General features: G+C 36.3%; 1 protein-coding gene across 4 annotated transcripts in view; it reads right to left on the bottom strand.

Annotated features, from left to right (window-relative positions):
* Nucleotides 1–170: 170 nt before the first annotated feature.
* Nucleotides 171–13,814, bottom strand: part of cep152 (centrosomal protein 152) — a 34,655-nt gene continuing 21,011 nt past the window's right edge. For all 4 annotated transcript variants that reach the window (XM_055192848.2, XM_055192849.2, XM_055192852.2 and 1 more), the window contains 13 exons: nucleotides 12,352–12,480; nucleotides 12,127–12,262; nucleotides 9,713–9,898; nucleotides 9,313–9,585; nucleotides 9,102–9,233; nucleotides 4,610–4,950; nucleotides 3,895–4,081; nucleotides 3,631–3,694; nucleotides 3,380–3,550; nucleotides 1,901–2,059; nucleotides 1,409–1,565; nucleotides 1,219–1,325; nucleotides 171–1,134 (listed from right to left, as the gene is read on the bottom strand). In XM_055192848.2, coding sequence (XP_055048823.2) covers nucleotides 365–1,134; nucleotides 1,219–1,325; nucleotides 1,409–1,565; nucleotides 1,901–2,059; nucleotides 3,380–3,550; nucleotides 3,631–3,694; nucleotides 3,895–4,081; nucleotides 4,610–4,950; nucleotides 9,102–9,233; nucleotides 9,313–9,585; nucleotides 9,713–9,898; nucleotides 12,127–12,262; nucleotides 12,352–12,480 — 2,812 coding nt within the window. In that variant the 3' untranslated portion in view covers nucleotides 171–364. The remainder of the gene's footprint in view (nucleotides 1,135–1,218; nucleotides 1,326–1,408; nucleotides 1,566–1,900; nucleotides 2,060–3,379; nucleotides 3,551–3,630; nucleotides 3,695–3,894; nucleotides 4,082–4,609; nucleotides 4,951–9,101; nucleotides 9,234–9,312; nucleotides 9,586–9,712; nucleotides 9,899–12,126; nucleotides 12,263–12,351; nucleotides 12,481–13,814) is intronic.

Below are 13,814 nucleotides of genomic sequence, written 5' to 3'. Positions count from 1 at the left end.
AGTACTGACCACAGTTCCGAATATAAAACGTTTTGTGATCTGTCAGTAAGTAAATGGTTAACTTGAATTATGAAGTTTATTCAATTGCAGTTCATTTGTGGTGCATGCTGGACTTGACTGGAAAGTGTGTTTTGGTTTTTTAAACTAGTAACAGCAGTGTGAAAGCAGAATACTTAAACATGCAAGTTTAACTTGCGTTTTTATTAAATTAGAAATATAAATTCATGCACTGTCAGTGCAACTGCTAAAAACATATAAAAAAAACAGAAAAGACACTTTTGGCTCAAGTACAAAATGATTACCCGAGTGCAATAAATGCAAAGTTTACAAAGGCACTAAAAGATAAAAGACATCAGTCACTAGTTTATTTCTGAAGCCGTGCCAATGGACTGTCGAACCCGCTGTCCTGCTGACGCACTTTAAGCTCTGAAAATAAACTCTTTGGACACAGTTTATGTACCGCATCTTCGGATCCAGGGATTGGCTCCCTGTTTTTATTTGTTCTGCCGTCTATGAATGTATTGGGTTTAGAGTAAGACAAAGGTTGAATGATCTCTTTGTAAAGCGTTATATCGGAGTTATCACCAATGGAGCTTCCAAAGTCCAAACCAGCCAATGAAGGGCCGTTCATTAGAAATGGTTTCCCAGGCTCTGGATAAGATGATGTCAGGTGAATGTTATTTACGTAGTTAGATCCGTTACTGGTTAAACTCCAGTCACTCTGGCCGTCATCCCGAACAGGCGGTTCTTCAATCAGGAAGGGTTTTATAGCAGACTGATCCGATCTTCCCGACTCAAACCCCTCCAGAAACATCTCTCTGCTTTGCTTTCTCAAAGTAACATTAGAGGTCTTGACGTTGTTGTTATAAATACCATCATCACTGCTTAAACTACCCTGTGTGCGTTTCTGGTAACGTTGACCTATCATCTCCAGGTCTTTAGATCCACAGACCATCCCAGACTTGAAGGAATCGTGATCAAAGCCTTTAGATGTTGTTTTCACACCTTTCTGCTTAGCCGTCTCAGTTGGGTTGTATATTTTTTGGTCCTTTTTTCTAACATGAGCTTCGGGTGCATGCGAGGCAGCACCCAGAATTTTAGCAGGCGAATCATTTGTTTTATCCTCAGATTCACCTGTACAAAAATAAAATATGTATATATTTTCAAACAATATTCTTAAAATATTATAATAACAATAATAAAAAACAATGCTATTACCTTGAGAGTTCTGGGTCCGTAAAACCTTGCGTTTGGCTACAGGGGTCTCCAAAACTTTGGCCATAGTTGCCAGCTTACTTGCAGCATTGATAATCTTCTTTTCTGCACTGCAAGAGATGTTTAAACTTAGTTAAGTGTGTAGCATACATTTTCAGAATATAAAGAGGATATAAAGAAATCTTTTGTATACCCAGTAGTCTGGCATCCATCTTCCAGTAGCTCCTGTAAGCAGGTGAGGTAATACCTGCGCATCCTCCTGGCGGTGTCCTGCCTCTCTCTCTGGACCTCTGCCCTTATCAACTCTGCCGCTCGCTCTTTACTCTCCTGAAGGTACCGCAGCATATCACCTACAAAAACACATTAAGTATAATAAGTTAAATGATATTAAAATATATTTATTTCTTTCCCCGCCATTTACGAGTTATCTCGTCAATTAAGAGAAAACGCTTCCCTGCCAATGACGAGTTTATATGGCAATCCATATTTCCACTATTATCCACTAGGTGCCACTCTTAAACAACTTATAAAGACCTGAAGCACTCACTGATTTCAAAACGTTTGATCATCGTTCTTAATCTGTTCTCTAACAAAAGTCCTTTACAATAGACATATGCATCTCGGACGGCTTGAGGGCGAGTAAATCATTTTTTGCTGAACTATCCCTTTAAGGTCCTGCACTCACCTCTGATCTTCTCCACAGCCTTCATGTATTGCTCCTTCATCTCCTCAAGACCCGCTTGAAGATTGTGACTGCTTGACTGTGCGTCTGAGGCTTGTTTAAGTTCATCCAGGGCTTTGAGATGAGTCTCCTGTTGTTTCTGCACAGCTTCCTCATGCTCGTCTGATTTGACATGATAAGTTAAACAAAATATTTAAATACATGTGCGCTCATACACATGAATGTCTATGCTTCTGTGACAAAAAACGAGGGCTGCATAACTATTAATCGCAACTAATTGTTTGCAAAATAAAAAAAATGTGTTTACATCATATATGCATGTGTGTACTGTGTATAATAATTATGTATAAAAACACACACGCACGCACGCACACACGCACGCACGCACGCACGCGCGCATATATTTAAGAAATATTTACATGTGTATATACATTTTTATATTTATATATCATTTATATTAAACATAAATCCTAGTGCTGGGCAAAGATTAATCGTGATTAATCGCATACAAAATAAAAGTGATTTTTTTGCATAATGTAATTATTATGTATATATAAATACACACACACATTCATGTATGTATTTAAGAAAACATTTACATGTGTATATATATTTATTTATATTTCTATATATTCTATATGATATATACATAAAAAAAACATATTATATATATATATATATATATATATAAAAATCTGAAATGAATACATGTATGTGTGTGTGGTTAAATATACATACTAATTACGCACACATATATTATGAAAAAAAAAAACTTTTGTATGCGATTAATCGCGATTAATCTTTGCCCAGCACTACCGTTAAAATAGAAGTATATTTTTTTCTTAAAATTATACATTTATGTGTGTATTTATATACACATATTCTTATACACAGTACACACACATCTATGATGTAAACAAAAACTTTTCTTAAAAAAAATCTTATTCTGCAAACGATTAGTTGCGATTAATCATTATCCAGCCCTACAAAAATATTACATTTTAAATGTATAAACGTGGATGATGTTAATATTGAAATTGACAGTTTTATAATGAAAACAAACAAGTCAAAGTATTAAACACCTTTCCTAGTATTTGATCATTTATTGCATAATTCAAGGTGCTCTAAAGAGTAATGCAGGGGTAAGCAATGTCGGTCCTGAAGTGACGAAAACTACAGGTAGGCGAGGTTTTATCAGGGTTGGAGGAGCTAAAATCTGCAGGACATCCGCACATACCCCTGGTCTAAAGTACGTTCATTTTTATGCGTATAGTGTGTAAGAGACTTAATACCCAGGGCTTAAGTGTTTTTTAGAGTGTTGCTTGGATATACTACGTGTTTGATAGGGTGTCCTGAGTGGTTTAATGGTTTTTTACTAACCAGTGTTAAAAGAAAACAACAGTGTTGATCACTATATAGTATGTTTTGTTCCAACTTCATTGTATATGGTATTTCTGACTAAAGATTAAAGATATGGAGCACCTTTCATCTTCTGCACGGTGCTTTTGTGTTCTCGCATGGTCTTTTGGAGCTGCCGGCAGGCCTTTTCTAGATGCCTCTGGAGCTCTTGACTCTTTTTCTGGAGCTTGGCCAGAGACTCGGCACATTCAGCGCTGGTGCACGCTCCTTGTTTCCTCTGAGCCATTAAACCTGCTGTGAGAGGAGGAAGCGTGAGAAAATTCCAGAGAGATTCCTGAAAAGCGAGTGGTATGCGTCAACGTTGTAGGTCTTACTGATTTCTGCTTCATGGCGCTCTTGGGTTTCCTTCAGCACACATCTGAGCTTATCTTCACTGTTCTAGAACAATGAAAACATTTCTTATGTGAATGGAGAGTGATAAATATAAAGACGATAGACGTGGAAAACCATGGAATGCTATGGGTGTGGCTGTATGTTGCCTTATTTATAGGTTTCTAATAACTTAAACCTGCTTTTTATCAAGGCAAGTTGTAAATCACGAGTTTTGCGGCTTGGCAAACTCTAGTATAGAGACACACCTTCTTCCATTCCTGCCTGGCCTGGTTGACTGTTCGACTGAGTGTTTCCTTGCATATCTGCCATAATCTGGATCTGATGGTACTGCTAGGTATCTGTTCAACGCTCCTCCTCTCTACTCCCTCCCGCAACACCTCCTTAAGATCTGCGAGCATCTCCTCCTGCACCCGCTGTGTCTCCTCCTGCAGTCTGCAATATACAGATATAACAAATAATCATGAAGAACCTACAGGAGTCATTTGGATTACTTTAATGTTGGATGTACGTGCTTTTCAGAGCTTTGCTGTGTTGAGCCACGTAAGAAGATAACGTGATGCCATTTAAATTAGGGCTCCAGACTGCCACCAAATGGTCGCATTTGCCACCAAAATTTGAAAGTGTGCCACTGAATTTTACATCCAGTCACACATGTGCGACCAGTAAATTTGACCTTATTTTGTGATGTGACACTGAATTTAAAAACAGCACATTGTACTTTCTGCATCTATCATTAAAGTATGTATTAGTAATACAGTGGAAATTAGTAGAAATGTGAATATTTGTTAAGCATGTTGATTTCCAGTGTGTGCCCCTAAATTTTCTGGTTGTGCCCCTGAAATTTTCAGTTGGGGGCCACCGTGCTCCTAGTGAAAAAAGTTAGTCTGGAGCCCTGTTAATATACCGTAAAATGATTTGCTTGTGTACATCTGGGATGAGTAAAGTAACCCTTTTAATAACCTGATCTCCTGCTGGCTCCTCCACTCCTGTTCCTTCACCCTGAGGGTCTCCTGCAGCTCTGCGTTTCTCTCCTGTAGTTTGTGTTTATGCTCTCTCTGAAGCTCCGCCCTGAGGCGGGACATCTCCTCGTGCTTGTCCCTCATCCAAACGTCTCGGGCAGCTGCCAGCTCTGATTTAATGACGGCAGCCTGCTCCTGGCCCGAACCCTCCTTTCGAGTACTGACGGCATGCAACTCCTCCAGAAGCTCGGCGTTTCTTCTGTTACACGCCTCCAGCTCGCTGCATTTGATACGGAGCGTCTCCTGCCACCTGTCCTCCACCGTCTTCACAGCTGAAGAAATCTGAAATATTATGAGAAAACTCGGATGGTCAATAAATAATTTTATATTTACTTCCTGTAATAGTAATAATAATAATACTTCAAATGAACACAAGAGAACGCAGTGATTTTTCCTTTTATAGTAAAATTATTTGTTTTTAGCAAAGGTAGAAAAGTTGTCACTGAGAGGGTACCATTTAAAAAGGTCCTAATATGTATCAATAAGGTACAGATATGTACCTCTGAGGTACTAATATTCACTTTTTAGGAACAAATGTGTACGTTTTAAAAGCGTACAACCCCGGTGACAACTTTTCTACCTTTTCTTCTGAGAGTGTATAGCAATGCTCTTAATAGCAAATGTATCCATGTTTAAATGTGATAACAGCAAAATACCTAAAAAACATTAATTTACCTTATATAAAAACTAAAAGCAACTGCACCAGGTCAAGTTACATAAACTCAAGTTATATAAAAAACAGCATTATATGCACAAAGGTGAGTAACACACTACCTTAACGGTTGAAACTGCTGCAATTTTTGTTTATTGTGTTTATTATATGTTTATTGTACCGAACAACTTAAAGGTGCATTGTATAACTTTTAGGAGGATCTCTTGACAGAAATGCACTATAATACAAATAACTATATTATGAGTGGTGTATAAAGACCTTACATAATGAACTGTAGTGTTTTTATTACCTTAGTACTGTATGTGAGCCATTTTTATCTACATATACTGCGGGTCTCCTTACATGAAAGTCGGCATCATGTTTTAGCAGTAGCCCTAAACAAACAAACTGTTTTACAGAGCGCGTTTCATCCCTGTGTGGTCTCAGACGACGACATGTTTGTCCTGTGGGGGCTACCATACGAGTTTTAAAATTTAGGGGTTAGCATACAGCTAGAATTTACACACACCACCTTTAGGTGAGAGAAGCTTTTGTAAAAGCTCCTTTTTATGATGTTATACAATTTTTTTGCAATATATATATATATATATATATATATATATATATATAAAATATAAAAAATATATAAAATATAAAAATATAATTATAAAATATAAATAAAATAAATATAAAAAATATATAAAATATAAAAAATATATTAAATATAAAAATATATTAAATATATTAAATATAAAAATATATTAAATATATTAAATATATTAAATATAAAATATATATATATATATATATATATATATATATATATATATATATATATATATATATATATATATATATATATATATATATATATATATATATTAGGGCTGTCAATAGATTAAAATATTTAATCGCAGTTAATCGCATGATTTCATGAGTTAACTCGCGATTAATCGCAAATTAATCGCACATTTTTATCTGTTCTAAATTTACCTAAATGTAACACTTTTTAAGTTTGTAATGCTGTAATCAACATGGATAATATATATGCTATATGCAAATGTATGTCTACAACAGCCTGTTTACATTTTCAACAGAATCATCAGCCATAGTTTTATAAATGTTTTTGCCTTTAGAAGACCTTGTTCTTTCTCCATTTCTGTTTGCTGCTGCATCATTTGTGACCTGTGCTGGCAAATTGAGTTGGGATGAACAAATTTTCAAAAATGTGTCATTTATATTTTAACATTCTCTATTAAAAAACTTCAAAACAATTGGAACAATTGTTGGAATCTGACAAAGCATGACAGAACTTTACCTGTTAATGCAGAGCAAAAACAATATCAATATACATATATGTTTTTCTTTTATTGTTTAATTTTGACATTGAGACAGACCACTTTAAGACTGTAGGATAATGCAAGGGTTTAATATAATGACACAACAGATACTTTTCCTTAACAGTTAACCAAACATTCACTTCAGATATAACAGATTATAGGTCATACCTGCGTGAATTCTTGTCAAAACAGATATTTTTCAACCTGTAATTTTGTGTTAGATGTCTATATATATCAGGGTCACGCACTCGCGCATTTGTGTGCATGCGCTTCAGATGTCTGTGTAAGACATCGCTTTTGAGCCTTGTCACTCTTAATAACTCTTTTAACATCAATCAGATCCCGAACTTTATCTCTCTTAATAATTATTTTAACATCAAGAAAGTCCTGCGGTCTATTTTCTATAATTTCTGAATGCTTTTTAAAACGAAACTAAAAAGTGAAAGAAGACGCATCTTTGCTTTATATGGATTTGGGACGGTACACCTCACAGAAAACGTGCAGATAAAGAAAACTGCACGTGCAGAAAACGTGCATTTTAGATGTTTAAATACCATTTAGATCATTGGATTCGCTAGACGAGAGCTTAATGTTCTTATTTTTATGAAAAGCTCCGACTCATCTAGACAGCGCCAGTCACTTGCTGCGTCTCAATTCATCCAGCTGTGGGTCAAACAGAAATTGCGTGTTGCGTTAATCGCGCGTTAATAAAATTAGTGCCGTTAAAATGAATTTGCGTTAACGCGTTATTAACGCGTTTATTTTGACAGCCAAAAAATATATATATATATATATATATATATATATATATATATATATATATATATATATATATATATATATATATATATATATATATATATATATATATATCAATAATAATATGATCCTACACAACACTGGTCAAATATTTAGGATCACTTGACTGAAAACTAGGAAAAATGCAGTAAAAAAATCTAATAGTAACAACATAAAGTTTTAAAAATGTTTAATGTATGCATTAAATCGATGACTTAAGTTAGAGGTATAGTTCTGTTTTCACGAATACATGAGGGTCCGCGTACAGTGAGCGTGATCCAAATTTCGTCATCAGAATAGTATGCATGCTTTGTATGTGCCCCGCCGGATTTTTGTAACCGTGCATACTTGTATAGTATCTAGCCCAGGAGGAGGAGACGCATTGCATTGAACGTCTGTGTATACATACGAGGCAAATAAACTATGCTTTGCGAGGTTGTGTGTTCGACACTGCGCGTATGTTTGCATACACGTAAAAAAAAACTATACTCCGGGCTTAAGACTGAATGATTAAAAAAAACAACCAATAAGAGCCCAGAATTGATGTGAACTTTAATTCATTCCCCGCCAACATTTTTGTGATTTTCATCAGGAACATGTTTCTTCATGCAAATGTTTTCTCTTAATTGAAGTAACTCGTCAATGGCGGGGAAAGAGTTAATCTTTAAAAATCACCTCGGTAAAACCTGATTTCTGCGAATTGTGCACTGAAGATGCTCAGATATAATGGAATTATGATTTCGAATTCTTATTGAACATGATTTCCAATACATTTGTGTTATTCCACAAAACTGATGTGTTTTCTATTATAAAATATGTAAAAACATAAATAAACAATAAAAAAGGTAAAACTTTACAATAAGGTTATATTATTAAACATTAGTAAATGCATTAACTAAAATGAACAAAAAAAGCAGTATAGTCTTTCTACATTTATTCTGCAAGAGGTTTGTGACCCTAAAGTCCAATTTATAGTCGTGCGTAAAGTCCACACCGTAGCTACGCCGTAGGTTATCCATAGCGCCTGCGTAGCCTGACGTGCACATTGGCAAATTATTCACAGAGTGTCAGTTCTACATGGACCACAAGCGCTGTGATTGGTCCAACTAGAACCCCTGGATACTGGTTACTTTCAATAGCAGGGGACTATTTTCGGGCAGTGCGTAATATCACTACGCTTGCCAAGTCCTTGATTATTACGCCAGAATGAGAGTATGGTTCCTAGCATATCTGCCTAGAAAATCTCAACTTTTAATGTTCTGTCGGTCTTATTAACCAATGTATCTACAGAAGAGTCAAGTTTTAAATAGGAAAAATATTGAAACTCTTTGGTCATTTAGCGCGATGCTAATGGTCTAATCAGATTCAATGGATTGTGCTAAGCTATAATAAAAGTGCTACCGCCAGACCTGGAGATCAGCTGAATGGATTCCAAAACAGTAAGAATCAAATGTTTAACTCTATGGGACCTGGAAAATGAGCATATTTTCAAAAAAGTGGAATGTCCCTTTAAGCCATAACTGTAAACATCTAGCAAAACAGTAACTGTAACTACAACAGAAATGTGTCAAATGTTGGCTGTATTACGATAGCTATGAAAACACCTTCATAGCTACATTTCCTGTTGTACAAACACACAATACCTGTTCTTGAACCTGTTTCTGTTGTAGCCTCTCCCAGTCGTCTTTCTCTGTTTGCAAGCTGCTTTTATATTCTGGGAGGGAGGTCAAGTCGTGGAGCCATCTAGTGCGAGCCCGTGATATCGCACCTTCAACCTAGAAGGAAAAATTTAATGAAATCTCTCATCTGAAAACACTGTTATAGAGGTCTGTGCTAACAGCACGCTGGAGATACCTGGAGTGATAATTCATCGGTGTGTTTCTGCTGTAGTTCTCTCTGAACATTTCTTACGGCCTCCTCCACCACTTTGGCTTGGACGACCACAGCTTCCTGCTGCAGGGCCTCTCTCTGAGCATTGAGTCTGATCTCTAACTCCTCCAATGAAACCAATTGACCTGCGCTCTCCAGACAGCTGGTCTGAAACCCTCCCTCACAGGTGTCGGTCTGCCTGATCTTTGTAATCTCTTCCTCTGCTTTCAGTAGCCTCTGAGCCCAGGACTTCTCCAACTGACACACAGACATTAATAGAAGATATAAAAAGGTTTTGACCTACATCTGTACTACAGCACACAACACGGTGATGTTTTATGAGATTTGGCAAGGACATCAACAACAGTGACCCGTCATCAATTACCGTCTCCTGCTCGCGCTGCCAGTTCTGCCTGGCGCTTTCCAGCTGTTCTTTGACCCGCAGCTCAATTTTGGCGTGTGTTTCGGTCTTCCACTGGGATTTGAGCCGAGCCACGTCCTCCTGATGCCGGGACTCCAGATCAGATCGCAGTCTCTCCAGAGCACAGTCACTCTCCTCTTTTTTCTTCAGCTATCACGACAAACAAACACGATTTAATAACAACATATTAACTCTTAGAATAAAGTCTGGTTCGATTTGCAAATCATTCAAGCAAAAAATTCCCATGTAGGCAGGTAGGGACTGTTTGACTAACGTTAAAATGTAAGATTTACAATTAAAGAGTTTGGTTCCAAAACGCAATAAATCCATTTTGACTAATTTGGGTAAAAATGTGTTTTCTATATCAAGAAAGTGACAAGATGAAAACCACTATTTTCTGTTACAAACTTTCACATAGCATCTTTAGGTTATAATAACATTAAAAATTCAAATCCATAATTTGATTTTCAAAGATTTATTATAAAAACTAATTATTTTTTCTCCAAAATGCAAAAAATCTATTGAATGAATATATAAATGTGCATTCATCTTTGCCACGTATTCATTTAGTTGACTAGTGGTATACATTGATTAAAAAAAAACATTAATGGCATCAATCAAAACACTATCATATTAACGGAATAGTCCATTTTCTTAAAAGAAAAATACAGATAATTTACTCACCACCATGTCATCCAAAATATTGATGTCTTTCTTTGTTCAGTCGAGAAGAAATTATGTTTTATGAGGAAAACTTTGCAGGATTTTTCTAATTTTAATGGACTTTAATGGACACCAACACTTAACACGTAACAGTTTTTTTCAACGGAGTTTCAAAGGACTATAAACAATCCCAAACGAGGCATAAGGGTCTTATCTAGCGAAACAATTGTCATTTTTGACAAGAAAAATTAAAAAATATGCTCTTTTAAACCACAACTTTTTCGTCTAGTGTGACCTAACGTAAATGCATAGTGACGTAGGGAGGTCACGTGTTACATATATAAAACGCACATTTGCGGACCATTTTAAACAATAAACTGACACAAAGACATTAATTAGTATCAGTTGACATACAACAATGTCGGAACGGTCCTCTTTCAACACACTTGGATACACTGGGGCGGAGTTTCGCGTTCGTCCTCTGTGACCTCTTGACGTTTGCGTGGGATCACGCTGACTCTTTCAGGACCGTAGGAAGACGAGAAATTGTGGTTTGGAGGTGTATATTTGTTATTTTTGTTGTCAATAATGACGGTCGTTTCGCTGGATGGGGCCCTTGTGCCTCGTTTGGGATCGTTTGTGGTCCTTTGAAACTCCGTTGAAAAAAACTGTTAAGTGTTGAGTTAAGTATTAAATGTTGGTGTCTATTAATGTCCATTAAAATGAGAAAAATCCTGCAATGTTTTCCTCAAAAAACATAATTTCTTCTCGACATAACAAAGAAAGACATCAACATTTTGGATGAAGTGGTGGTGGGTGATATATCTGGATTTTTCTTTTGAGAAAATGGACTAGTCCTTTAAGAACGCTGTCATTGCTGCTGTTATCCTTCGGACGTCGCAGCTGAACCTTTTTGACAGCGATCAGCTGTAAAATGTTTTGGTCCTGCTCGATTTTCGTTGACTTTGCATAAAATAATAGAAAGTTTTTTATAAGATCCCCTGGGGTCAATGTGTTAGCATGACAGAAGCTTGATGCTGTGGGGAGAACAAGCAACAACCGGCATTTTTCCTTCGCCCGAGTGTCTCTCACGTAAATTATTCGGCGTCATTATTGTTTACAATGCGTGGAATGGTGCGCTGTGATTGGTTGAGCGGATTTATTGCATTCCGCAGAAAAGGAGGAGTGGCGTTTGCCACGGTTTGGAAAAAAGGGAGAAAAGATGACAGAATAACACGGTGGATATCGGATTTTGCGCAAAATTATAATACTGACCTGATACAATACTGATTTTGGCTGTAACTAATTTTTTTTTTAAATGGCGTTTATTGCGTTTTGGAACCAAACTCTTCAATTGCCCTCTAAAATGTTATGTTAAAATCTTGGCAAAACGATAGAATCACGCACATCCAAGTTAAATGCGGGTGCAGGATCAAATCAATGAATAAGTAACAAAAGAGAAGGATCCGCACACCAAAAAGCTCCCTTTCACATATTTAATTGGAGTGACGTTTCGGGTCTCTACAACCCTTCCTCAGTCTGAGGAAGGGTTGTAGAGACACGAAACGTCACTCCAATAAATATGTGAAAGGGAGCTTTTTGGTGTGCGGATCCTTCTCTTTTGTTACTATGATAACATCTTGGCCACAAACTTGGTCAATCTTTTCATAAAAATTGAGAAAAGCCAACCAATCAGAAACAGACGCATACAGTACCTCATCATCTCTCAATCGTCTCTCTTCTTCAAGCCTGCTCTTGAGATTTTCTTCCAGTTTGTCCTTCTCTTTACACACTGAAATGTAGCACTCTTGCACGGCTAACATTTCCTGACTGAGGTCGGCCAGTTTTGACCTGTGGATAGAAATAGCTCTAGTCATTGTTTATAAAGGAAATAATTCTCAGGTTTTTTTAGGTTAAAAAGTAAGGGTGAGGTAAAGTACTCTAGCTGTTGAATGTGTTGCTGATGCTGGCTGATAAGCTGCTCCACGTGAGCCGAGTGCTCTTCTAAAAGCTCCGCACGAACACGATTCACAACGTCATCTCTATACTGCTGCTGAGTCCTTTCATACCTATAAACACACACAAAACATGAGCAATAAACCACAGCGGGCATGTGCGTAATTTGGGACATGAGTATACACTTAAATTATTAGACAAGAACAAGTGTTTGTCTTCAAGTTACCAAAGTAGGTAACCTTGCTGCTAGTAACCGGTTGATTCTCACGAAACCATTGAAACACCACGGCACTAATGATTTTAGCTTTAAAATGTGTAATATAGTAACATTAAAAAGCATCAGAATTAACACAATACTGTGTTCTACCTTGCACAATGTGTGATTTCAACATAAGAATTTATAATTGGAAATTTTATCTCATTTTCTGCTGAAATTCTCATTACCGCAATGTGTCCGGCTGTGTTTGAACATGCGTTATGTTGTAATTTAATCAAATTAACACAAAAATATTAAGAAAAAAAAAGTATGTTTTGCTAGACTACTTTAGATGACAGAAACAATATTTACTAAATATTCATGTATAATAATAATGAAGAAAAATTAGGAATATTATGTGTCCATGCCTGATGTTCTCCTCCTCCGCAACACTTTTTGAGAACAGTTTAAGCGCACATACAGAATTTTAATAAAGTTTGATTTTGAGTGACCAAGCACATGGACCAGTTACTTCAAGATGGCTACCAGCTAAGATCATTTTTTTACAGTTAATTTGAAATATTGTCTTGTCAGAATGCTTACACGACATTTTGATTATCATTTACCGCAACAGATGCTTATTAAATGTTAATTTAATTAATAGAAGCATAATACTTTGATTTTAAATGCATGTGCAGAATCTCCAAATTATGTTCTTTCAGGTTTGTCATGTAATTTTGAAAATATGTCAGTGTTGATGTTTTCTGACTGTTGCGGTAATGAGATTTTTTAGGACTAATTTTTTAAATATGTTACAAAAAGTGTTAAATGATAAGTAAAAGTTTTTAAATGAATGTTCCAATTTACTCCAGACTTTGTTTTTCAATGTCTGGTGGGAAAAAAAGTAAATTTAAGCAATTTTTACATTTTCATGCTTTGACATTTTTAAAACCAAGTTTTCGTGAGAATCACCCAACCATTAACCAGTAATTGCAGCATTCAGCTAATTGCAGCAATCTATTTCCTTCGTATTGTAGCTACGGTCACATTTACATTTACGCATTTGGCAGACGCTTTTATCTAAAGCGACTTACAGTGCATTACAAGCTATACACTTTTTTTTTTGGCAATTTTGCCTTTATTTGACAGTGTGTAAGGAGAGGACAGGAAAGTACAGGGAGGAGAGAGGGGTATGGGATCGGCAATTGACCACGAGCCGGGAATCGAACTTGGGTCGCCGAAAGTGCGAAA

The sequence above is a fragment of the Misgurnus anguillicaudatus genome, chromosome 6 (genome assembly GCF_027580225.2).
Source record: "Misgurnus anguillicaudatus chromosome 6, ASM2758022v2, whole genome shotgun sequence".
In the NCBI taxonomy this organism is placed as follows: Eukaryota; Metazoa; Chordata; class Actinopteri; order Cypriniformes; family Cobitidae; genus Misgurnus; species Misgurnus anguillicaudatus.
The sequence above is the reverse complement of the archived record's forward strand: the minus strand, read 5'-3'. Positions and strand labels throughout refer to the sequence as shown.